We start from the raw sequence: 25,566 nt of genomic DNA on the forward strand, positions 1-25,566 counted from the left end.
TGAACTTTGATTTTTTTTTCAACTCTGGGCGTATACTTAGCGTATTCATAACGAGTTGGACGTATACATAACGTATTAGTAACTTATATCGAACGCTTCGTTAAGGTATAAGTAACGTATTCCAACGAATGCTTAGCGTATTGCTGGCGTACACAACTTATGCCCTACGATAGCCTAACTTACGCATAGCGCGCGGCAGCGTATCGCTGACGAACACGTGTCATAGCCTATAAAAAGGCTGCCCTCGACTATTCACATCATAACCGCACGATACATCACCGTATCAACACCACCGCCATGCCGAAGAAAACTCCTGTGAACCCCACCTTTGTATACCAATTCCTATAAACGTTGTCAATACGCCATTATACGGTAGCTGTAAGTTATAAACACGTTCAGTAAGTTTTGTGGTCATCCGGAGCACGTCTTCATACGTCAATATACGTTGGAGTTAAGTTACACATACGTTCAAAGCACGTTACTCATAGGTTAGAAGTAAGTTTTAGGGTACGCTGGACATTATCTCGACGTACATCGACTTATGAGTAACTTACGAGTAACGTGTGTCAACGTGTATCAACGATCGCGTAACTTGCCTACAACTTATGGCCCGCGTATGCGGGACGTATGAGCCATACGCTGGCATACGTCGAAAAATTTTGTGCTTGCACAAAATTTTTCGACGACCTCGCCGTATGACGACGTATACCAGCGTGTTTTAGCGTACTCTCAACGTATGCAAAACTTACCCGTAACATATTCGACGTACGCCAGCGTATTCGCCAAATTCCTCATACGTCGGGCATACGCTGTTTAAAACGCCAAGGTGTGACAGCGCCTTTACCAAAGGACATAAATGCCGGATGGGGATTCGAACCCTCAACCTTTGGCTTAAGACTCAAAATGACTGAACCATTGTCATTTATCACATTATTTTCTTTGTTTTCAGAGTAATTTCAGTTGATTGTAAAGGGATGTTTCGAGTCAATCAGGTCGACAGGGCGGAGTCCGAATTCGCAATATCACCGGACAACTTCAGACAACCGCCATTTTGGGAATACTTCGAAGGAGCGCAGAACATCTCCATGGAAACAGAATATGCTGACGTTGCCTGCAAAAATAAGCTGTGAGTTAACAAATAGATATAGAGAAGAAAAGTTTGAAGAAAAAACAAAATGAAAGAGTTATACTAATAATTTCACCATGTTTCTACTATTACTTACACAGTGAAATCGGTTTGTACAACCTAAACTGGGGTATTTTACAATTGTTTTACACAAACTTACAGTCATGCTTAATTGTTAATTGCATTTTTCGTCACAGGACAATCAGATATTGTTTTTCAATAAACAAATGTTTAAAATATAAACAACAAAATTAAAATTTTCTATACTAATTGCTTAAAATTGAACAATGTGGTTAATTTTATATGATCATACATTTTTCAACCTTTTGTTTTAATAGCGTCCCGAATGAATTCCAAATAGTAAACATTTTACAAAAATTGTACACTTGGTTTAACGTTGTTTTATCATCCTTTTGTATTGTAGCGCGCTTAGAGACTTCTGAAAGAGGTTAAGCATTAATTAAGCGAGTACGATTATAATTTCTTTCATGAGGCCGCCATCAATTACAAGCTTAACCGCTCACAATGGCGGTCTCCTGCGCTCATTAAATTTTGTTAATGTTCCCTATTATTAAAATGTGAAGTATATGCCCACACCATTTCCTTTGCTAATTATGTATAATGTTTATATTGTATACATTATGATTTTTTTGTAAATTACAAACAATGTAAATATTTTTATAATGTATTGTGAACGTCGAAAAAAAAAATGTCTGCTTTGGTTATTCAGATTTCAAGACGTTCACAATTACCACACCCAGTTCATCCCGAAACCCGGTGTTGATTGGCTCCAAGGGAGCGCACTCAGGACTATCCGCCTCAAGGAACCCCAGTGGAAACCGGTCTCTATTCTTACCATAGTTCTCGACTCAACTTCGAGGGCCCACTTTCACAGGAAGTGCGGACTGCCCAAGACTGCCGCCTTGCTACGGAAGTATTATGACGGTAGGCAATTCTTCAAGGTAATTAGGTTTGTGATTATTTAATATTTCAAAATAAATCTAGAGCAGTATTGTAATGATAAAAAAATGAAACTAAAAACGTGGGATACTGACCATAGCGTACGTCGAAAGTCTAGATACTTGCGAGCGAGCAAAAATAATTTTTATACTAAAAAGTAATTCTGAAAATTGTTTCATATTATTCTACCCAATTCATTTCTTTCCTTTTTCTTTTTTTTCGGTTGTGATTTTTTTTGGGTTTTTTTTTTTTTGGGGGGGGGGGGACGGGGGTGAGGAGTCGGGGCCACCAACCTCCCCTCCCGCTCCCATGCATCCGTTCGCCAATGATATGAGGTGTATTTATATTCATTTTAGGATCAAGAAAAAATAAAATGTTAGCCATAAAGGTAATAGTTGCATACGATATAAAAATTTGTTATATTTGAACATGGTTCTAACATACTAAGGATCCCCATTTTAATACCAACGAAAATCTAACGTAGTTATTTTACTTGCGTACAAGTTTTTTTTTGCATTGATGTGTAAGTATTATAGGCTCCATTGAACAAGTCCATTAGAAAAAAAAAACAGTAGGTAAAAAGTAACAATATTCACAATTAGTGTAAAGTGTTAACATTCTCCAGGGTATCGCACGATGACTCAGTTATTCAATTTCCTTTATTTTTTTCTCCATTTTCACCCAGTATTATTAGTTTCTAGTGTACTAGTAACACAAAATTTCGTGGCTGTGACTTAACATAAACCTCTGCAAATGTTTACACGAGTTCGACTGCAGAAAGCGAAGCGGTCATAAGGTTATCAAATATTCGTGCTTTTTCGATGCGTTCCGCAGCTTATATCAGAAATAAATTACAAAATGCCAAGATGTTAATGACAATTTTTTTATACTGCCAAATAGTGCACCCCCATTACCATCGTTGTTTCCTTGATTGAAATTTCACCTCCTTGTTAGTCACTTTTAATGAATTTAATTGTGGTCATGGGCACGTTCTTATCATAGGTTTAGGATAGGGTAAAGTGCTACATCAATGTCTGAAATTAATAAATCCGTCAGTGTGTGGAATTTTACATGGGAGTAAAAATTGTCGCCAGATGAATTGTAATGGAACCGGAATATATCCATTCAAGTTTTTTCAGTCCCAAAGTTTATGTTTCTGTTTATGGTAACTCCCGTAGGAACTCGGCAGGACAGCATTTGTTGCTGGTAAACGCCAAGCTGGTATACAACTAATTACCTAGGAAAGTTGTTTCATATTAGGGGGCCAAATGTCATCTTCTCTGTCTTGGAGGCTTTAGGGGTCCCAGAACGGATTTGAAAGTGGGGGATGGGGAGGTTGCTGAGCCAAAATGGGGGAGGGGGTGGGGCGGGGTAGCTGTCCATTCCCCCTAAAAAAAACACACACACAATCCGGTGGTCATTCGCACTCCATGGTCCATGATTTATCTTCATTTTTTAAAAATACTTTTTTGGTCTTTTTTTCTCAGGAATATCATTAGGTTTGTCCCATCAGTCATTCATGTTTAATCGGTTTAATGGAATCAGCAGTGCTACGGTACTCAACCTGACTCCTCTCTTCACTGGACAACTTTATGAAAATGTTGATGAGGAGAAAGTCAGACAGAAAATGTGAGTTTAATGTTGGTTTTATCCTCAGATACCCATAATATTTCATTTTTCATTTCATTTGCTTTCCATTTCCAACAATCATTTACAATAATTTTTGTTACATACATCTCAAAAAAGAAGAATAATAATAAAACAAGGAAACTTTATATGTATAATAATCAAGATAACCATGTATTGCAGGTTCTGTTTCTGTTTATGGTAACTCCCGTAGAAACTCGACAGGACAGCATTTGTTGCTGTTAAACGCCAAGCTGGTATATATAAAACCAATAACCTAGCTGGGATACATTTTACGCCTAGTTTAATCAGTCATAGTGGCTGACCTTATAGACGACAGAAATCACTCTTGGGTCTTTTTATCAAAGTGGAGACAATGTCAGAGTGGGGATTCGAACTCAAAACCTTGTGATTATGAGTTCAATGCTCGAACCACTAGACCAAACGACTATATAATTTTCTTTTTTTTTGTCTAAAAACGTTTTATGTCTGGTTGGATTCCCTTTAATTCTATCTCTCTTTTTTTCTTTTAGCTACGGAAAAGAGATATCAGAATGGATATGGCAGTATGCAGAGTCCAGAGGATACCTAACAAGCTATGGTGTTGATAACGGTAGCGGTATGATGGGTACTAGAACACATTGTAAGGTATCCATGACAACCATTTGTAACAATTTCTCTGGAATCTGGATTAGCCTGTGTAAAATGTCTGGAAGATGTCCTTTTAAGCGAGATTATTCAATGCACAGAAAAATATACATTTATCTATCCAGTATATATCAGGAGAAATCAAGGATATTTCATATTATGATCATGTAGGAGATTTCACATAATAAAATTCAAAATATTTTAGATAGATAACTTATCATGAATCATTTAAATGCATTGTGAAAATGATGATTGCAATTTGATACTAATTGAAAATACATCAATATTCAAAAGTTATTTAGTCGTTCTCCTCAACAGAATACTGTGATTTTTATGTCTATATTGTTGCGATAAATGAAAAAAAAAATCATTTTAATGGGCATATATCATTAGACTATGATCAAAACGTTACGTTCTGGTAATGAATACTCTCTAAATTCAAAGGAGCTAATCTGATCCTTAATCACTCCTCTCAGAGTGAGATGAGGGACCAGTCCTGATGGAATGAGATTTCAATCTTTCAAGAGTGAATTACCTTTTTGGAGTGAAAGTGTAAAAAATGCTCAAAAATAGTAAAAAATCACTCTTGAAACATTGAAATCTCATTCCATCAGGACTATATAGTCCCTCATATCACTCTGAGAGGTGTTTGATTAGCTTCTTGGTATTTAGAGAGAGGAGTATAAGAGAAGAAATCTTTGTGAAGTTTTAGGGGAGGAGCTATCAATATTTTTCTTGATATTAGAGTTATTTGTACTTTGGATAGTTTTATGGGGTGATGTTCCTTATTTAATACTTTCCTTTCCTTTTTTGCTATCATAAACGTGATTATAAGACCGTTTGTTTGACTATATGATCAATATTTTTCCTTGCCAGGCTTGTTTATACAGACCACTGTGCTGCCTCACATTGAGCATGGATGGAAGCAGAGAGAGAATGAACGGGTAAGATTACAGTGGCGTACCGTGGGTCACGGCATGGGGGGGGGGCACCATCAATTTTTTTAGTCCTTTAGTGGGCATGCCAAGTGCGCTCAATTGCCAGTTATACTGACTTAATAAGGACTTTGCCATTAAACGGATGTGTTTTTCACTGGTCAAATAATGCGAGCGCGATGCGCGAGCTGAAAATTTTTGATATTCAGACCTAAAAAGGGACTTCATAAGCAAATTTTTGTACGGTAATTATGCTGCTCTCACCAAACAAAAATGCAAGCACGAAGCACGAGCTGAATTTTTTTGTATATTATATTGACACCAAACAGACATTTTAAGGACTGTTTTGTATGAATTCATGAAGAGCACACATATCTCACCATAGTCAGGCAAGCGCTTGCTGCATTTGTTAGAATTACATCTAAACAAATGAAGCACTTCTTGTAGTAATGAACATGATACGTATCTCACTAATCAAAATCAAATATTGCAAGTGTGAAGTGCGAGCTGAAAATTTTAGAAATTCAGACCTGAAGAAGGGCAATCTATGGCTTGTTTAGGAATTTACTGAGACCATACTTTTTTCATCCGATTTTGATGAAATTTTCAGTGTTATGCTTATTCGATTTTTCTCTTATTATTCAAACCAACTTTTTGTTAGGGTGGACTTATCCTATAAATTAATATTCCATTTGTGGAAGCCCAATTACCTTGGATATGGATTGTATTTTTCGGCAGGTTTCCTACACCTCTTTGTCAGGCTTGTGTGAAGGCAACCACATGATACATGAATATATTCTCAACTACACCAGGGACTTTCTACGTCATCCTCATCCTGCCAAGTGGGCTGCGCTAGACCTCAATGCGGGTCACAGGTATATTCTCTGAAATTTGTATATTCTTCTGTTCACGAACACCCCCTAAAAAATGATGATGCCATTGATGACAATATAATGAAAAAGAAGAAATGGCATTACATAAAAATACATGACTTTACCATTTATTTTGTATGAAAGTGTTTGTCATTAACAATAGCAATAATTGTAACTTTGTCTTATGTCAATGAATTAAAAAAAATAAAAATTCCAATTTATTCATTTTCAGGAGGGAGATGGAATCTGTCAACCAGGTCGACAATGAATTGTCTAAAGTTCTACAGACGCTGCTTAATGAGGATAAAAACCTTGTGGTGGTATGATCGAAATCACATTTAACAATTCAACATTGTATCAAAACGCAATGCGTCCCACAAAAAAAGGAAACTAGTTTTCAGAGATAGATGGTTGTATCAATATAATGCGTCCAACAAAAATGAGACTTTTCAGAAAATCATGAAAACATGTTTTTAATATAAATTTGATACTTGTGGTAAGAGTGAAATGTGATCTTTACCCAGGGAAGCCACTTAAGTTCTGAAAACTTGTCTCCCAGTGGGCCCTGCTATTATTATGACCCTGGCTTTAGCTGGGAATAATGGGAATAAAATGAACCGGATGGTACTTGATAATGGGAATAAGAATCGAGTGGCACTTAATAATGGGAATAGTCAATCGGGCGGTACTTCATAATGGGAATAGTGAATCGGGTGGCACTTTATAATGGGAATAGTGAATCGGGTGGTACTTGATAATGGGATATTGAATCGGGTAGTATTTGATAATGGGAATAGTGAATCGGGTAGTACTTGATAATGGGAATAGTGAATCGGGTGGTACTTGATAATGGGAATAGTGAAATGGGTGGTATTTTATAATGGGAATAGTGAATCGGGCGGTACTTGATAATGGGAACAGTAAATCGGGTGGTAATTGATAATGGGAATAGTGACTCGGGTGGTGCTTGATAATGGGAATAGTGAACCGGGTGGCACTTGATAATGGGATATTGAATCGGGTAGTATTTGATAATGGGAATAGTGAATCGGGTGGTACTTGATAATGGGATATTGAATCGGGTAGTATTTGATAATGGGAATAGTGAATCCGGCGGTACTTGATAATGGGATTAGTGAATCGGGTGGTACTTGGTAATGGGAATAGTGAAACGGGTGGTACTTGATAATGGGATAGTGAATCGGGTGGTACTTGATAATGGGATATTGAATCGGGTAGTATTTGATAATGGGAATAGTGAATCAGGTGGTATTTGATAATGGGAATAGTGAATCGGGTAGTATTTGATAATGGGAATAGTGAATCGGGTGGTACTTGGTAATGGGAATAGAGAAATGGGTGGTAATTGATAATCGGGATTTTGGTACTTTATGGGGTTCTTTCATAATGGGAAATTCAGTATTACACCTAAAACGATGTTTCCATTTCAGTTTTTGCTTGGTGATCACGGCAAGCCGTTCCAGAAAGACCCATCTCACATCGGAAGTCATTATGAGACACTCCTCCCTTTCTTGTCGGTTACCATGCCAACATGGATGCTACGTCAGAGACCCGACGTCTTTCATAACCTTGCCATCAACCAGCAAAGATATATTGTAGGTTCATTTTACTTTGGTCCATCCTTCATAGTATACCTGATCGTGATATTGTGTCAAGGATAAAAAATTGATTTAAGAATTTTGAAAACAGTCAAATGCTTGACAATACTATAACAAAGAGGAAATTTTCATTTAAAAATGTCTGTGCATTTTGACTTACAAATTTTGTGAAATGATATCGTTCATAAGGTTTTCTAATTTCTAACACAGAGCGCCAATCCATCTTTGTCTTTAGGTGTTTAATAAGTTGCTCTCAGGTATTCTTAGCTTGTAATCTTGATTAATTCATTGCAACTTTTCTAATACACCACCAAGTTATGAGGGGGGCATGGAATTAACAAGGTATTTAAGTTTTCATTACAGAGTTCAGATTGAAACATCCCCCAACCACCCCTCCCTTCTTGCCCCTATCCCCTTAAAACAAAGATGTCTACTTAATCTTTCTCTAGGTTCACGCAGACCTGCACACCAGCATGAAATCCCTCTTCCATTTTCCAAACATTGAGGGGGTAAAGGGCGCTAAAGGAGAGAAAGCAGTGAATATATTCCAGAGCGAGATTCCGGTTGAGAGAGGTTGCGAGCAGGCTAATATCCCCATATGGAGCTGTGTGTGCGGAACCATGAAGGTGAGATCAGAGCAGTGTTTCATGGAAAAGTGATTTTCAAGGATTGTTGTTATAAGCTACTGAAATGCATGCCTTTTGATTGAATCAGACCAAAGAAGTCAATGAAATCACTGACTACTTACTCTGTGAATCACACATACAGTATCTCCAGAATCTTCAGGGTCTTTTCTCTCCAAAGAACGACTGGTGATCCTTTCTTGTGGTAAATTGCACCAAACTGTTCATTGGCGATGGTTTAGCACATGAGAAAGGATCGCCAGTCTTAAAGTCGCTCTCAGTTTATGAACAGCATTATGAAACAACCGCCTCGAGGGCCGTTTCATAAAGCTGTTCGTAAGTTAAGAGCGACTTTAAGAATGACTGGTGAACCTTTTTTATGAGTTGAACCATCGCCAATGAACATTTTGGTGTACTAGTAAACCATTCACCACTAGAAAGTATCACCAGTCGTTTTTTAAAGGACAAGTCCACCCCAACAAAAACTTGATTTGAATAAGAGAAAAATTCAACAAGCATAACACTGAAAATGTCATCAAAATCGGATGTAAAATAAGAAAGTTATGACATTTCAAAGTTTCGCTTCATTTCACAAAAACAGTTATATGAACGAGCCAGCTATATCCAAATGAGAGAGTCGATGATGTCATTCACTCACTATTTCTTTTGTTTTTTTATTGTTTAAAATATGAAATATTTTGATTTTCTCGTCATTTTCATTCGAAATGAAGTTTCATATCTCCCTGAACGCATGGAATTCCATTATTTTAACATATTGTGCTTCAGGCAAGGTCCTAATCATCAAATTCGTAAAAATTGAAATATTGTATAATTCAAACAATAAAAAACAAAAGAAATAGTGAGTGAGTGACATCATCAACTCTCTCATTTGGATGTAACTGGCTCATTCATATATCTATTTTGTTAAAAATAAGCAAAACTTTGAAATGTCATAACTTTCTTATTTTAAATCCGATTTTGATGAAATCTTCAGCATTGTGCTTGTCTGATTTTTCTCTATTGATTCAAATCAACATTTTTCTGAGGTGGACTTGACCTATAAAGTCGCTCTTAACTTACAAACAGCTTTATGAAATGGCACCTGGTGTGTTATGGAATATGGATGCTACTGTTAGGGATTTAAATGTTTGTTTGCATATTCAAACGAAAGCACCACTGGTTAACAAGCACATGCAGAGCAGAGTGCTTAGCAGACATTCAAATTCAAGGTTCTAATGGTAGAAGGCACATTGGCAAAGTAACCATAATGGGGTCTTCAAAAAACAATGCTCTTGTATTCAGATGTTTACAATGATTTCTTAGATCCTGCTTACATATATCCATCTTCAAATTGTTCTTACTGTTCTTATTGTCGACAGAAACTTCCAGCCAAAGAATTTAATCATTTTCATCAAGAATTGGTAGAGCTTGGAATAGCACATATAAATAGTCTTCATAGTCAGGTAAGTGGACTGCCTAACATAGCACACTAGTTGGGGTATAATGCTACCTTGTTACAAGGTGTTAAGCATCAACGCTCATGGGGAACTATATACCTTTATGCCCTTACTCTGAAGTCAGGCTTAATGTAAACTGTGGTTCAAAGTTGTAGTTTCACTACGGATAGCCAATTATGACGTAAATATCAGCTTTATGAAACATCCAGCCGATGTGTCTAGTACTTTATTTAGGTATCAAGGATTATTCAAATAGAGTATTGAAATTCTAACAATATTCAATTTTTTCATATCAGACATTGCCATGTTATGTTTAAGATATATTTTCAACAAAAGAGGATGTGGAAGAGGCAAGTGGATACCATGCGCGACCCAAAAAACACGTAAAAAGGACGATAGGGCACGTTACGTACGTAACGTGATAAGGGTGTCAAAAACACAAAAATAATGAAAAAAGGGTATCTATTTCGCTAGGAAAATTACGTGTTTAGGGTCGAATTTGCGGGGATGATAAAACAAAATTAAAATATTTTATTAAGGATGTCCTTTTTGCCCCAACACTTCGTGTTTAGAGTCCGATTTGCGCGAGGTGTAGAAGCTGGGGTCGTACCAAACCAAATATGGTAAGGCCGACGACTGAAGTACCCTAACAATAAAACATTATTGTACTTATTTAGGGGTTCATTTCAGGGAATATTTGCCAAGAGTATCGTTTTGTTTCCAATACTTGTTAAGGGTAGGGTTTCACACGCCAATACTTGTTAAGGGGTGCATTTTCAGAATATGGAAATTACGTGTTTAGGGTGCTTTTCGAGACCCCATGGTCACGCATGGTATCCACTCGTGAATGGAAGTGGCCCCCCTGGGGTGTATATGTAGGAGGAATGGGTTGAGGATTTAGGATGCACTGAACCAGGCAAATTGGAGGGAAGGGAGTAAGGGCGATTCCTACAAGTGTGAGGTGAATCCTGCTACCCCCATTCACGGGAATGGCCCCGTCTTACAAAGAGTTACGATTGATCCGATAAATTGTAAATCTATGGAAATCCATCAGTGTCATAATTTTTTTCTACAGGAAATTTGCAAAATGTCCTTTGTAAACAAAGGAGAACACACCGAATTTTCAAGAAATCAATGAATTTATGGACATACATTCATATCTTGAAAATTTTGAGCAAACATGCATTTTATATGTTTACTTTGCTGGCTTTCCACAGTTGCGATTGATCGGATCAATCGCAAGTCTTTGTAAGACGGGTCCCAGATTTAAAACTTTGGATTTTACTACTACTTCTGCTTTCTCTTTTCTTACCCTTAGAGTCAGTTGAATAAGGCAGACCCCAGTCTCTCTCTCAGACCCACATCGTGCATGGATCTTAGTTTCAAGAGGCTGCTCCATGTTTTCATCAACGAAAATGAAAATAAGCCGCTCAACTCGACCCATCGACGGAGCTATCACATGACTTTCCAGACCATTGAACTGGATACAATCTGGGATCTAGTCATTGACAATCAATACAATATAAAACAGGTGAGAACTACATATACAGGGCCCCATACAGGCCCAAATTCACAAAGGTGTTTTTTTAAATCATCGGTTGAACTCATGGTTATGCAGATTTCCCGGATAAATTATGCTTATTTACCGCGTATGTTAATAAATGTCCAATGCTGATGCGCTTTTGTCACAATGTGCAAAATTTATGCCTGCATCCATGCTATTTTATTCATGAGTTCACTCTTGCTTTATTGTCTCTCCCTTTTGCAGGTGAAGCAAGTGAGTCTGTACCAGAGATTTGACGTGTGCTGGGACAAACGAGTTCCTCTACCGTTCTGCGTTTGTGATCTTAGCAAGAAAGCAGAAGACTTCATCTGAGCTCAGGACCTTGCCCAACGCATCGATCTGGACTTTTCGCATTCATTACCGGGAAACACTCTACAACACACCAATTCCTTTGAAATTGCAAGTCAAATCACAAAGGAGAGCTTAGAGGCTTTTCTTGAAAGTTGGTGGACCGGGACAGCATCTGAATCTCTTGACTCTGGACAATGACATAATTGAAATTATTCGTCGTGTGCAAGTCTTTGGCTTTCGACAAAAGCCTCTCAACTCTCCAATGTAATTTTCATTGCATGTTTGAAAGAATCGATGCGTTGTAGAGAGTTTCCACGTATTATGGCCTGCGATTCTCCCAGATCCATCTTAAAAGGCATACGAACCAGAAGTCTTAATAATAGAACCACCTCAAGTAGTCAACTACATGCATCTCCTATATGACCAGGGTTACTACCCACAATGCAACATTCTCAACAGTGCAGGCTTATGATATAGGCCCATTTGAATAAACTTCCATCCCATCTCTCAAATAATCATTAAAACAATAAAATAAGTCTCTATTTTAAACAATAAAATAAGTCTCTTCTTTCAAGCATATTCTGCTCTGTAAAACGGACAGAGATTTATTGATACTCGTGTGCAATTTAAAGGCCAAGTCCACCAAAACAATTTTGAAAATAGAAAATCATGCAAGCATAGCATAAAAAAAATCACATTTGACTGTAAAATAGGAAAGTTATGGCACTTCTAGGGTAGCTTATTTTGACATAGATAAACATGAACATGTGATGTACATGTACTGTAAAATATATGTAATATGCAATGTAATTTAATGTATAATGTAATATATATCACAGTAGGAATAGGAATGCAAATAAGGGAGCGGAAAATCACTATTTATTTTGTATTTATTACATGTAATATCAAACATTCTAAGTTTTGTAGATTCTAACTAAAATTAGGTCTTTACCAAAACACATGATTTTGCCAGTCCCATGAGGAAAAGACTAACCATGTTTTGCAAGTAATTGGTGGAAAGTTGAAGTTTTTTATGTAATGTAAAGGTTGTTGGAGCGGTCGTGGAGCGGAGAGAAAAAATCATCACCGCTCGCTCTCATTCACCATTTTCGATTTTGATTGTTTTTATTTTGTTTTCAATTTTTGTTTTTGATTTTTTCCCCAATTTTGTGAGTAAAATTGTACCCCTCTCCCTACCGCTCCAACAATGCTCGGGCGGTGTGACCAGGCCTTAAAAGAAATAGTGTGTGACATCATTTCCATAAAGCCTATGATATGCAAACCACTATTTTTTTAGAAATAAGAAAAACTTTTAAATGTTTTAACTTTCTTATTTTTTGAGGTATATCCACTTTCTACATTTTCACTGCTATGCTTGTTTAATTTTCTTAATTCAACCAAATGTTTGCTGGCATGGACTTCAGCTTCAATAAAGCTTGTACATAAACATAAATTGATGCACATAATGTAGATTTGAAAATGTCAGTATAAAATACTGTAATCTATACATATATATAAAATTATTGAAATTAAAAGACTTGAAATACAAATACTGTTTGATGGCATGATTCTTGTATTAATTCCAATTCATGTAAAGTTTGCACAGGGGTAGATACCAAAGCCACACTGGCTTTTGTCTCATAGCCAGTTGGTGTAATATCCATTCTATTTTCATTCATTTTGCCCAATTAACACCAAGTCCAATGAGACCAAATTGCTATTGGACCAACTGGTTATAGACAAAATGGGCACTAGGCCATGTTGATAGTGGACGAACTGATGGTAGTCCAAGTGATATTAGAAGAGTTGGTAATCGGACGAATTGGCATTAGACCTATTGATAATAAATCATGCATGTATCTTACAAGGATCAATCCATTTCCATCACACGTTAGGATAAATACATCCCCTGGGCTACTCTCATGTTTTCTTAGGTCTCTTAGTTATATGATACGTAGGTCTCATTTGCTGGAGCTTTCTTTTCCTTGATTCCTTCTTCAAGAGTTGCTTCTTCATTTTCCTCAGAGCCGCTTTCTCAGGATCAGCCACAGCCTAAAAAAAAACATGCAGAAGAGATACATGAGAATAAAATAATACTGGGTATTTTTGCATTATGGGACCAACCACCACAGGGTTTTACACCGTAGTATAGAACTGTTGTCCCACGCGAGTGAATAATGTAGGCCCTAAGTATTGGAAGGGCAAGATCTTGAATGTGGCATAAGTGACAGTGTGTGATAAATGGCGAGGGAGAGAAGTGACCGAACAGGGTTAAGTTTTGTAGAGAGAACGGAGAAGGGCGCCCAACAGCGTTGAGTAAATTTAAACATTTAACTAGATTTTAATTCGTCATGCGGACGAATTAGGGGGTCTGTCGTATAGATATATAAACAGATATTAGATTACAAGATAGATTGACAATTATATATAGAGATGGATGGATGGAGTGATAAATGATAGGTGGTTATATTAATAAAACATAGACAGACATATAGATAGATAAGATAGATAGACAGATAGATAGAGACAGATTGATATAGAAAGATAGACGTATTTAAACAGAGATATATTAGAGAAAGAGATATATTGGAGAAAGAGATATATTAGAGAAATAGATAAAAATATATTACAGAAATAGATAGATATCCAGACAGACATACAGATAGATAGGCAATTCGGAAGGCGCTTATACAAGATGACATCACTGTGAGCCGTCAGTCGCTTTCCCCGTTCATAAAATCATACCGAGAGACTGGCCAAATCACGCCAAAGCGTCGAAATCCGAGACAGAGCAAGCTAGACGTACGATTATCGATGAGCTATACATGAAGAACGACGAGACCACGTCACCCGATATAGCAGAGGTCTTGCGGGAGAAGGGGTTGAAGACGGTTTCTCTGTCTACTATCCAGAGGTTTCGGCGCAGTCTGGGATGGGTTAGCTGCAGACCAAAGAAAAGCAAAATGATTCGTGCTGCGAATAAAGAGAAGCGCCTCCACCACTGTCGGGAGCTGGTGCGAAAGAAAGACAAGTTCAGCAACGTGATCTTTACGGACGAATGTTCCGTCCAATTAGCCCAGAATCCCGTCCTTGCCTTCCGAAAGGTAGGAAAGAAAAGGAATCTGAAGCCCCGTCCCAAGCATCCTGCAAAAGTTCATGTGTGGGCCGGCATTTCTCGTTGAGGCCCAACACCCCTTGTAATCTTCAAGGGTATCATGAAAGCTGACTTCTACATGAAGAATATTGTCACCGAAAGCTTGAAGCCTTTTTTGGATAGAAGGTTCCCCGAAGATCATCGATTCATGCAGGACAATGATCTCAAACATACATCAAAGAAGGCGCAGGAGTGCTTTAGGCAGTTGGGTATCAATCGGTGGCGAACTCCAGCAGAAAGCCCTGATCTGAATCCTATCGAGCTCGTATGGATCCAGATGAAAAGATGGATTCATAAGAAGAAAAGACCCACAACGGTACAGGAACTTTGCCAGGCCATTAGGGAATTCTGGAGAACACGGATGAACAAGCAGCTGTGCAATAGGTATATCAACCACCTCCGCACGGTTGTACCTGCCGTGATTAAGGCAGAGGGAGCGGCAACCGGCTATTGAGCTTCAAGCTCTAGCCACCCAAAGGCTCTTTTAAGAGCCACCAATGCATCAAGAAAGTAACAATGATTATCTCTCATCAGGTGTCTCATTCCCCCTTTTTTCTAAACTGCTTTCTATTTCTGAACGCTATATGGTCTACTTGCAATAACATCCCCCTAAAATCTAGAAAAATTAAAGATCTAGGGGTTTAACATTAAACATTTAAACATTTAAAGTACATGTATAATTAAAAATTATTCTAAAACTAGATTTTAATTTGTCATGCGGACGAATTAGGTGGTCTGTCGTATAGACAGATAAACAGATATTAGATTGAAAGATAGATTGACAAACAGACATACATATTCAAATAGATGTATATGATAGATAATTATATATATAGATGGATGGATGGAGTGATGATTGGAGAGATAAATGATAGGTGGTAAATAAAGCATAGATGGACATATAGATAGATAGATAGATAGATAAGATAGACAGAAAGACAGATTGATATAGAAAGATAGACACATTCAAACAGATAGAAATATATTAGAGAAATAGATAGATAGCCAGACAGACATACAGATAGATAGGCAATTCGGAAGGCGCTTATACAAGATGACATCACTGTGAGCCGTCAGTCGCTTTCCCTGTTCATAAAATCATACCGATGTGATTTTTTTACAAAATGGCGTCTAGATGACGTCATCATGACCTAATGACCTTGAAAAGCTTATTTTGGCGTTTCCATGACAGATCCAATTGATGACATGAAATTCAATGAAATTGACACTGTCAAATTTGAGATATCTTGGCAACAAATATGTAGTCATTAAAAATAAATAAAATAAAAAAAAATAAGAAAATTCTGACGAAATTAAGAGGTGATCTGTCACAGACAGACCACCTAAAAATTAAAGAAAAATGAAACTTAAATTCTTAAATTGATTTAAAATGAGAATAAAAAAAATTATTTGAATTGAAGTAAAATTTATTTTTAAAAAAATTAAATATTACTTTAAAAAATAGTAATTTAATTAAAGTTAAATAAAAAAGCTAATTAAAAATAAATTTGAAAATAAATTAAAACAAATTAAAACTTTAATTCTTGATTTGATTTGAAAAGAAAAATAATTTGAAATTAAGTAAAAGTTATATTCGATTAGGGGTGCCAAATAACCTCAGATTTAGGGTGCGCTAATTTCCATGAAACTCGGAGGGGAGAGGGGAGGGCCGCGACGTTCGAGATTCGACCTTTGGGGCGCCTATTTAATGTTTGACCGAGGGCACCAAATTTATATTTTACACAGGAGGACCTTGCCACAGTATAGCCACAGAAGTTTTCTGTGATTGGCTATAACAATCAATTGGTCTTCAAAAAGTAAAAAATATGAAAATTTGCTTCACTCAAAGAGCAAAATCGCATTCTGTTTTATTATATATTGTTTCGTTACAGCATTCTAGTCATTCACGCAATTCTACTCCTATGAGTGAATGTTGAAAAGCTTCACCAAATCCGTTTTTGAGGCTACTTTACAATGACCAATAACCTTTACCTCTAAAGCCCTCTTCCTCTTCCTGGCCAACCTGGTTTCACTGGAATCACGTTGGACTGACGCGTAGACTTCTGAGAATACATCTAATCCAACTAGGCTCTTCAACAATTCCAGGACCTCCTGACATAGCGTCTTCAGTTCAGGATCTAATTGAATAAACGGGAACTCACTCAACATGATTTCTGACACATGTAAGAAATAAGTCTTGCACATCTTTACCTTAAGACTGATGTGTGTGCCCATTTTTATTTGTCATGAGGATTGGCTAAAAACTGACAAAAAGGTTTAGGCAAGCTATTTGCTTAATGATTGCCATAATATACCATTACCATGGCGACACAATTTTCAACACATGCGAAAAAATTTGTCTTTTACATCTTTACCCCAAGACCAATGTGTGTTCCAAATTTCATGAGAATTGGTTAAAAAGTGAGGAAGTACCGGTAGTTTGAAGCAGACTAACCGACCAAGGACTGATTCCCAGGGTATGATAAAAAGCAGTAAGGGGGGGAGACAAAAGAGGAAATAAGCTATGAAAAAAAACACACACACATTATGATTGTTTTCCTGAAATAATGACACATGATTCTAATCAGAAATTTAAAAAAAATGATAAAAGTGAAGGAGACAGTTTTTCTTTTTCTATTGGTCTGCCTGTTAACTTACCAGCTTGGGCTGACCGATCATTGACCTCTCGTCCCACAACATGAAGCATGCTGGGAAGGTAACACTGTAGAGAACTTTGACCTAGGTCTAACGCAATTGCAGCCATCCACTTGATTACCGACTTCCTCTTTAGGGTGACCTGCACAGAAAAATACAAAATGAAATAAAGAAAAAAAGTTTCTATGTAGATAACGCATAGCAACCACACACTAAACACTTCCAATGTACATGTATTTGATAGTCAGATTTTCCTCTAATGCACAGTTTTGTTTTATTGTATTTATCATGAACTTTTTTTTTGGAAAGAACAATCATGTTTTCCATGAAATTATGTGCACTTCATGTTCTTCCTAAATTCTATTATGTGTTTTCTTCATTTTTTTGTACATGTGGCTCAAAGAACAGACCTTTTTTTATTTACCTTTGGAGTCTTTGCAACCTCAGTAGCTGCTATCCTGCTCATCCTCTTAACAAGCAATGACATATTCAGCTCTTCTGTCGATCCTTCTCTCTTCTCTTCTTCCGCTTCTTCATCTTCATCTTCTATCTGTTCTACCTTATCTTCAGGCTTCAATCTCCTCACCACTTTGGAAATGAAAATGAGGTTCTTGATCACCTGTAAATTAAAACAGCACATGAATATCCATCAAGACACGTCGGCTTTCATCCAAACTGTTGCATCAGTCGATTTGGGCAAAAATATCGATTTTGAGATCTTTGCGGAAAATTAAAGTACAATTCCTACTTTATATACATGTATTGTTGCATCTCTAGGCTGCAATTTCTATTAGTTTATGAGATACGGTAGATTTTCAAGGCAATACCATACAAGTTTTTGATAAAATATGCAATTCCCATTGGAAACATGTCCTGTATTTGAGCTTACAACAGTTACATGCACTTAATATGGAAAAACATGGTAACAGACCGTTGTATCTGCATGCATTGACTTTGAAAATAAAAGATTGATACGATTTGCTGATCGCGCATATTGAATCAGCGATGTTTATTCCCTAAACCTCCTTTGTACAGGGAAAATGTAATTCAAAATCGCTCAAACAAAAATTACAAGGCTAAGCATGTAATGCTTTTGTGATATTTTCTCTGATTCTTGGTTCTGTGTAAAAATAAAGATATTGATGTTAAGCAATTGTCTCAGTCTTTCCTACCACATAGTTTTCTAGCAATGAATGTATGCCTTGAGGAAAAAAAGCGGCTAGAGAAATACATATACACTGGACAATCTCAAAGTAGTTCTTGCCGGGTCATTCTGAAAAGTGAAAACTTAAGACAGTCAACAAAGATAATTTTACCTGTTCTGCCAACTCCTTGGTGACCATGCTTGAATTAAGCTGCTTACAGAACTTATCCGCCAATCCCAGCATCCTTTGCACCAGGTTACCATGGAGATAATCCATCCTCTTACCGTCGTCTGCTTTGACGCCACCTTCTCCTCCATCTTGCGCAACCGTCATCCCCTTCTTCTTTTTTTTCTTCTTCTGATGTCGCTCAGATGAAGGGGTGACGGGTGCAGCTTCCGACGTATCTTTGCCCGTTACTATGGCAACCAGATGATGCGGCTGCCAGGCAGCAAAGAGTTCTCCGAAGAGTCTGGCAGCCATCAGTCTGACCCAGGAGTGAGGGTGCAGGAGATGCGATTCCAGAGATTCTAAAAAAAAAAATTATTTAAAGGGCGAGGAAAAAATGTATGTCACTGCTCAACAGTAAAAAGGCTTCAATGTCATCTGTACAGCAAATAAGAAAGATATACCCCCTTAATCTTACTAGCTCTCCACCTCCTCCTTCGTCCTTCCTTCCTTTTTTTCTTCTTCTTCTCCTCCTCTTCCTCCTCCCCCTACTTCTTTTCCAACTCCTCAAAATTCTGCATAGACCAAACAATAAAGCAATCATCAGGAAGGTCAAACACATGAAACCATGCTTGAACCAATATCTGTGGACAGAAAGTTTTAAGTTTCCTTAGAGGGCATACTTACAGACTTTGGAGTGCTTTCCTAGGTCTCACTTACCCCACATAGATGTGATCGTTTCAGGTTGGTCTTTAAAGGTAGAAAGCCGACATTGTTTGGTGATTTTACACAGAGCCGACATGATATGAAACATGAGATGGTCTTGAGCTTTCACCTCATTCTCCTCTCCTAGTTCCTCCTAAAAATCAAATCAAATTGAATGGAATTCAAATCAGATTAAAATGAATTGAATGAAATAAAATCAATCATATTGAATTGAATAAAGTGAAATCAAATTAGATTAAATCAAATTGAATCAAATCAAATCAAATGGAATCGAATGATATCAAAAGAAATGCCAAATCAAAATTAAGTTAATTAAATCAAATCAAGCTGAATGAAACAATCAAATCATATCATATGAAAACGAAACTAACTGAATTGAATTAAATCAAATAATTCTGATGAAATAAAATCAATTGAAATTATACCAAATAGCATCCAATGGAAACAAATCTAATCAAATCGAACCTTCATTAAAATCACGTCAAATGAAAAACATGAAGTGGGATAGAAAGATACAAGCCATCAGATAAGACCAGGGGACCGTTTCATAAAGGACTTGCAACTGTTGTAACTTTGCCATTATGGTAACTACCATGGTAACAGGGCTCAGCAGCCAATCAGAATCAAGGTTTCCATGGTAGTTGCCACAATGGCAAAGTTACAACAGTTGCAAGTCCTCTATGAAACAGGCCCCAGAGCTATTAATATCTCTTCTAATCAAAGTGAACCAACTGAAGTAAAATTAATTCCGGACATTTGATGGGATTCCGAACTAATTTTCAGAGATAACAAGTTTAAAGACCAGCTATGCGTGAGATTTTCTGTGAATCTGAGTAAGATCACAGACATTGTGTACAATGTATATGGGGATAGACTGTGATAGTTGCGTGAGACAGAGATTTGAGGGGATGAACAAGAGTCCAAAATGCTTGAGATGTCTTTGCTGATGACCGAACAACTACGCAATATTTTCCAGAATCCTTGGGCACATTTTTTCAATTAATCCGTAAACACTTGGGTGGTAACATTTGTTTCTGTATGAACTCATGGAAATCATCACAGGGGGAATTTATCTTTGATGAAATGGGCCACACATCTAATCTAGTAATGAGAAAATCAATGTGACCTTCTTAGGCCGTGTTTATGCTTCAACTTTTCAGGCCAGAATAAGCGTTTCCAAACGTGGTTAGTCCAAAACACGGTCGCGTCCATGCTTACTTTCATTTAAACGCCGTTTGAAAACGCCGATCGTAAACTCACAAAAAGGTGCGTTTGTAAACGTCGTTTGACCAGAATCAGGCTTTCTGGGGAAGTATAAACATAACCACGATCGTAAACGTGTTTAAATGACGTCATTTGGTACATGCTAACGGTGATATGAAAATCCGCGGGAAAATACAGTCGTATTGCTCTATGTTATCTCCACGTAATAACAACAATCGGAAAAAAAAACTTTCGAAAAAAGGCGTGCCCAATTTGACCTCGCTTAACGATGCAAAGCCAGCTGGAGATCATGATTTGCTCTGAAAAGTTAAGCATAAACAGCACTCCCAGAACCACGTTTACGATTGGCGTTTTGAATCGACGTTTGAAATCGCTGATTCTGTCCTCGCAATGGAAGCATAAACACACCCTTACCTCTATCAAATTTTCAGGTTTGATAATATCCGTGATGACGGGTAGTATCTCTGAAAGACGTCGACTGAAATTTTCTCTCTCCGCATCCACAAATATAGCCATCAGCTGAGCCGCTAATCTCTTATGAGAGGGTTTGATGTCTTTTAACCAGTGAAGGGTTATGCCAAACAACTCGTCACGCTTCTCCAGGCTTAACTGTTTCGAGAGTAAAAAATTCAATCAAGTAAATGCCAAAGAATCAAACCAAATCAACTGAGTGAGTTTTTATTGTAAACAGAATTACAAAGTAATGTATGTTACTAAACGTTGCTGTATAAGATTTCACAATTCCATTGTCAATTTATCAACTGTCTCACTTTCAGGAAAATCTAACTACACTTGACCCTTAAGCCCGGCGCACACTATGCGATTCTCTGCAATCTGAATTTCAAAGAAATTATATTAACATCTGATAGGAATATTCCAACCAATAAAATATTAGCGATCAGATCTCATAAAAGTTGTAGGACTACTAAAATCAAGATTCAGTCTAGTTCGAGCCTCCCTGTAGGCATAAAAGCAATTCGAACCGGAATCGTAATGACGTCATCATCGGCTGTGACTTGAAGCCGATTTGGACTTTACTCCAACTACAGTGCTTGCCGCAAACAAAAATATGATTTCATTATTCCTAATATTATGCTGAACTTCAAATGAAATAACCATATTTCTTGGAACTTTCATATTATTGCATAGTCTACTCTGGGCTTAAAAAGTCTACGTAAGTGGAGGGGGGGGGGGTAATTCATTAGGAGGAATGCATATAGTATGTGGCCCACACAGAATGTACACTTGCAAATCATGCACTATACATGTATGTATGGTAGTGGATTGTATTAACGAACACTTTTCATAAATTCGTTAATATAAAACACAATATTCTCATAAAATTCATCAAACTCCCACCACACATTGCAAATACATACAGAATATTCAGATGTAAAAAATTTGCTGAAATAATTTCCCTTTTTTACAAAATCTGCCTCCAATCGAACCCTCTTTGCATGTGAAATATTTTGGCCATTTAAAAAAAGTACAGTATTACCGATCGTGTGTTTCCTGTTGGAAAAGTTGAGAAATCAACATTACAAGTTACGTGTATTTTTACCATATTTCATCATTTTTAGAATATAAAGACTTTGAAAATGTGCACGAAATTATTTCTGATGAGCATGATGCGCACGTTTGGTAAAACAAGGCCGGTTGGTAAATACAATTACTCATTATATTATAAATTTTCAGTCGAGTGTTCACTTACCTTCTCAAGCAGACTGACGATTGCCAACGCATTGAGTCTTCTGAGGTTAGCCGAGTCGTCATTCACGAGCCTCGTTGCCATGGGGATATAGAACAATCCAGCATGCTCTACAAGAAGTTTCTGCATAATAAAATGAAAAATATCCTGATGAACAATCGCTCTTTTCTTTTGTCCTCAAAAGTAAGGTATTTTTTCCAGCATTAACATGTATCTAAATATAGTGTATTATGTATGTCAAAAAGATAAGAATAAACTTACTTATTTTTCAAACTTCCTTAGGTTTATCCAAGTCCGGGGGGTCACACTTAAATGCTGAAGGGTACATGATATGCAACGCGCAATGCTATTGATCAATAAGCAGTAGTGAGCGTCCTCTTGGCATGATCTGACCAATGCGGTCATGCCTTTTATACCATATGTAACTAGGCATTTAAGTGCATCTCTAAGGCATTCTTAAATCTTTGTGAAGCATCCCCCCCCCCCGGATCTAGATGTGTGTGATTTATCTTTCATTGTACCCTTCTGCTTAAAGCGGGGTGCAAACAATTGCGAAATTAGTAAATACATCTAGGGTCCAGTTTCAAAAATAAAAACAAATGCATATTAATCTCCAAGAAAAATTTCCTACCAGCCAATCAGATTTAAGGATTTCAATAGCTTTTAACTGTTAATGAAAATTTGTGTCATGAAGACTATCCTACCTGGGGGAAGGATGAGAAGATGGTCGCTAACATCTCTAAGGCGGACTCTCGTCCAGACTCTACACTGAAACTCAACTGCTTCACATAGAACTCTAGATGGCGCTTTAACTTCTTGCCCAGTGGGTAGTCTAGTAGAAACTGATGCATCACCTGTGGACAATATATTTAATAATGATAAAAAATAGCGGGATTTATAAAGCGCCTTTTGCCTGAGGATACAAGCACTGCTACTATTACCCCAGCTCAACAGACGCTCAAGCATTCAAGGAATTTCTTCCCACTGGTTACCCATTCACATCCCCTTAGTTGAGTGAAGCAAAATATGGATTATTTTTTTGCTGAAGGAAAACATGCCATGGCTAGGAATCGGACCCACACCGCTCAGATTGAAAGACGATTCATAAAGTGCTATAAAAATAGAAATTATAATTATCACAACCACTAGACCATGGCGATGGTATATTGAGTTCAAGAAGTAATAGTACATTGTAGCAATATGCTATAAATAATGGTAATTTGGGAAATAGGTTTAATGAGAATGAGACTAAGTACATGTACATGTAGGTAGAGCAGACCTTACACTTACAGGTAGGAGCAATAGCACATATAATTTTAATTGGAAAAATTGTTATTTGGTCCTTGATCTAAACAATAAACCTACCTGTCTGCATTGTAATCTGACAGCATTAGATTGTTGCGTGATGGAGAGCTCAGAGATTTTACCCATGATGCCGTGGATTTCAGGAGCTACGAGCTTCCGAGTCATAATGGCCTGTATGAAAGAATCAATACATTGTAATAATACTGATCATATAGCATTTATTAGGTGCCAAATATCTAGTTGCCTATTCCACGGCGCACTATACATATTACCATGGCTTTAGCTCCAGCTGCTAAATGTGCTTGGTGCATTCAAGGAAATAATCGTGCCGGGTACCCATTCACCTCACCTGGGTTGAGTGCAGCACAGTGTGGGTAAATTTCTTGCTGAAGGAAAACACGCAATGGCTGGGAATGAAACCCATGTCCCTCAGATTGAAAGATGAGGGTCGTAACTACTAGACCATGCCCTGACGCCCCCACTAAGATAAGAAAATGTACATACATGGAGTGGCAAATCCATAAATCAAACTCCTCAAGTTAAATGGACAGATGCTGCAATGAACTTCCAAAGATAGAATACACCAGTGAACTCTGAAGCTTTAAGCTGGGGTGAGAACACTTGTCCACCTCGGACAAGAATATATCTTGATATTATCATTAACTAATAATTATATTTATAATTAGTATCAGATGATGAACTACATGTATCATGTAGTTTGGCACTAGGCATGGCATCACAATGGAATCCTTATGGCACCAAAGAATAAATAATGAAAATTATTTCAATTAATCAAAATTCTAAATGACTTTTTTATTCTTTGACAGATTTTTCTCAAACTTTCAGCAGTTTTTTTTAATCTTTTTTCTGCTATTTACTAGCATACTTTTTTGTCAGAGTGAAATTCCCCTTTAAAAAGAGAGAACATACCTTGAGCATTGTAAATGCAGTGGCCTGTCTTGTGTAATCATGAATATCCTCTTCTGCGTAGGCAAGCAGGACTTGTAATTGCTTCTCATTGATGGTGTAGAGTTTGACATCACGGATCAGAACCGTCACAGCCTAGGAAAAAAAATCAATCATAAGAAAAAGTACAATCAAATTTATTATTACCATCATATTCAATGCATCAACGTTCAACTCAATCGCATTCAACATTTCAAAAAACAAATACAAGGTTAAAATACATTTTGTACAATATAAAATAGACTGGGGATACAGCTTGGAAGTCTTATGAAATGCTGCCACCAATATAAAAACAATTAAAACCAAGTAAGAATATATGAAAAATACAAGAATATATGAAAAGAGAGCATATTTCATATAAATAATACAACATGATGATACAAATAAAGATAAATTGAACATTTAACAAAACATTACAAACCCTAAACAGACATAACATAACAAACAAAAAGATGATATTATATCATTATTATTATTATCATGTTTTATTTTACAGGGTAGCCCCATCTGTGACACACAATGTTCTCCCAGAGGAATCATTTACATGTAATCATAAACAGATACAAAAAGGAAAGGACAACAAAGAATATGAAATATAGGATTACCTTGAAAGTGACAACCATGAGCTCAAAGTTGTCGCCCTTCGCTGCCCCGACTCTTGCATGTTTACGAAGCAGTCTAAAGAGGGATTGCGTCAGTTGCTTTATCATTTTGCCCAACGAGGGCAGTGGAAAACGCAGCAGCCAGCTTAGACATCTTAGTGCGCATGTGATGACCTGGATGATAAAAAAGAAACA

The 25,566-nt window shown here is 37.1% G+C and overlaps 2 protein-coding genes across 2 annotated transcripts in view; one reads left to right on the forward strand and one right to left on the reverse strand.

Moving 5' to 3' along the window:
* The first annotated feature begins 5,243 nt into the window (after positions 1 to 5,243).
* Positions 5,244 to 12,214, forward strand: LOC121406163. Its single transcript, XM_041597182.1, has 8 exons — positions 5,244 to 5,304; positions 6,034 to 6,170; positions 6,400 to 6,487; positions 7,619 to 7,783; positions 8,236 to 8,412; positions 9,789 to 9,872; positions 11,185 to 11,397; positions 11,635 to 12,214. Exons 2-8 carry the CDS (start codon positions 6,076 to 6,078, stop codon positions 11,740 to 11,742), a joined length of 930 nt encoding a protein of 309 aa, XP_041453116.1. The 5' UTR covers positions 5,244 to 5,304; positions 6,034 to 6,075; the 3' UTR covers positions 11,743 to 12,214.
* A 681-nt stretch (positions 12,215 to 12,895) lies between these two features.
* LOC121406213 (small subunit processome component 20 homolog) overlaps positions 12,896 to 25,566 on the reverse strand; it is a 66,207-nt gene continuing 53,536 nt past the window's right edge. Inside the window, 12 exon segments of the mRNA XM_041597236.1 lie at positions 12,896 to 13,773; positions 16,868 to 17,013; positions 17,534 to 17,672; positions 17,955 to 18,149; positions 18,847 to 19,202; positions 19,561 to 19,699; positions 21,205 to 21,399; positions 22,502 to 22,621; positions 23,203 to 23,352; positions 23,864 to 23,974; positions 24,734 to 24,865; positions 25,375 to 25,545. Coding sequence (XP_041453170.1) covers positions 13,642 to 13,773; positions 16,868 to 17,013; positions 17,534 to 17,672; positions 17,955 to 18,149; positions 18,847 to 19,202; positions 19,561 to 19,699; positions 21,205 to 21,399; positions 22,502 to 22,621; positions 23,203 to 23,352; positions 23,864 to 23,974; positions 24,734 to 24,865; positions 25,375 to 25,545 — 1,986 coding nt within the window. The 3' untranslated portion in view covers positions 12,896 to 13,641.

The sequence above is a fragment of the Lytechinus variegatus genome, chromosome 19, assembly GCF_018143015.1.
Source record: "Lytechinus variegatus isolate NC3 chromosome 19, Lvar_3.0, whole genome shotgun sequence".
Classification (NCBI taxonomy): Eukaryota; Metazoa; Echinodermata; class Echinoidea; order Temnopleuroida; family Toxopneustidae; genus Lytechinus; species Lytechinus variegatus.

What these genes read in the sequence shown, in the direction of transcription:
- LOC121406163 (XM_041597182.1), top strand. Translation starts at nt 6,076, where the DNA reads ATGATACATGAATATATTCTCAACTACACCAGGGACTTTCTACGTCAT. An exon ending in GTGTGTGCGGAACCATGAAG is followed by an intron (nt 8,413 to 9,788) that starts GTGAGATCAGAG and finishes TATTGTCGACAG; the next exon opens with AAACTTCCAGCCAAAGAATT. An exon ending in ATCAATACAATATAAAACAG is followed by an intron (nt 11,398 to 11,634) that starts GTGAGAACTACA and finishes TCCCTTTTGCAG; the next exon opens with GTGAAGCAAGTGAGTCTGTA.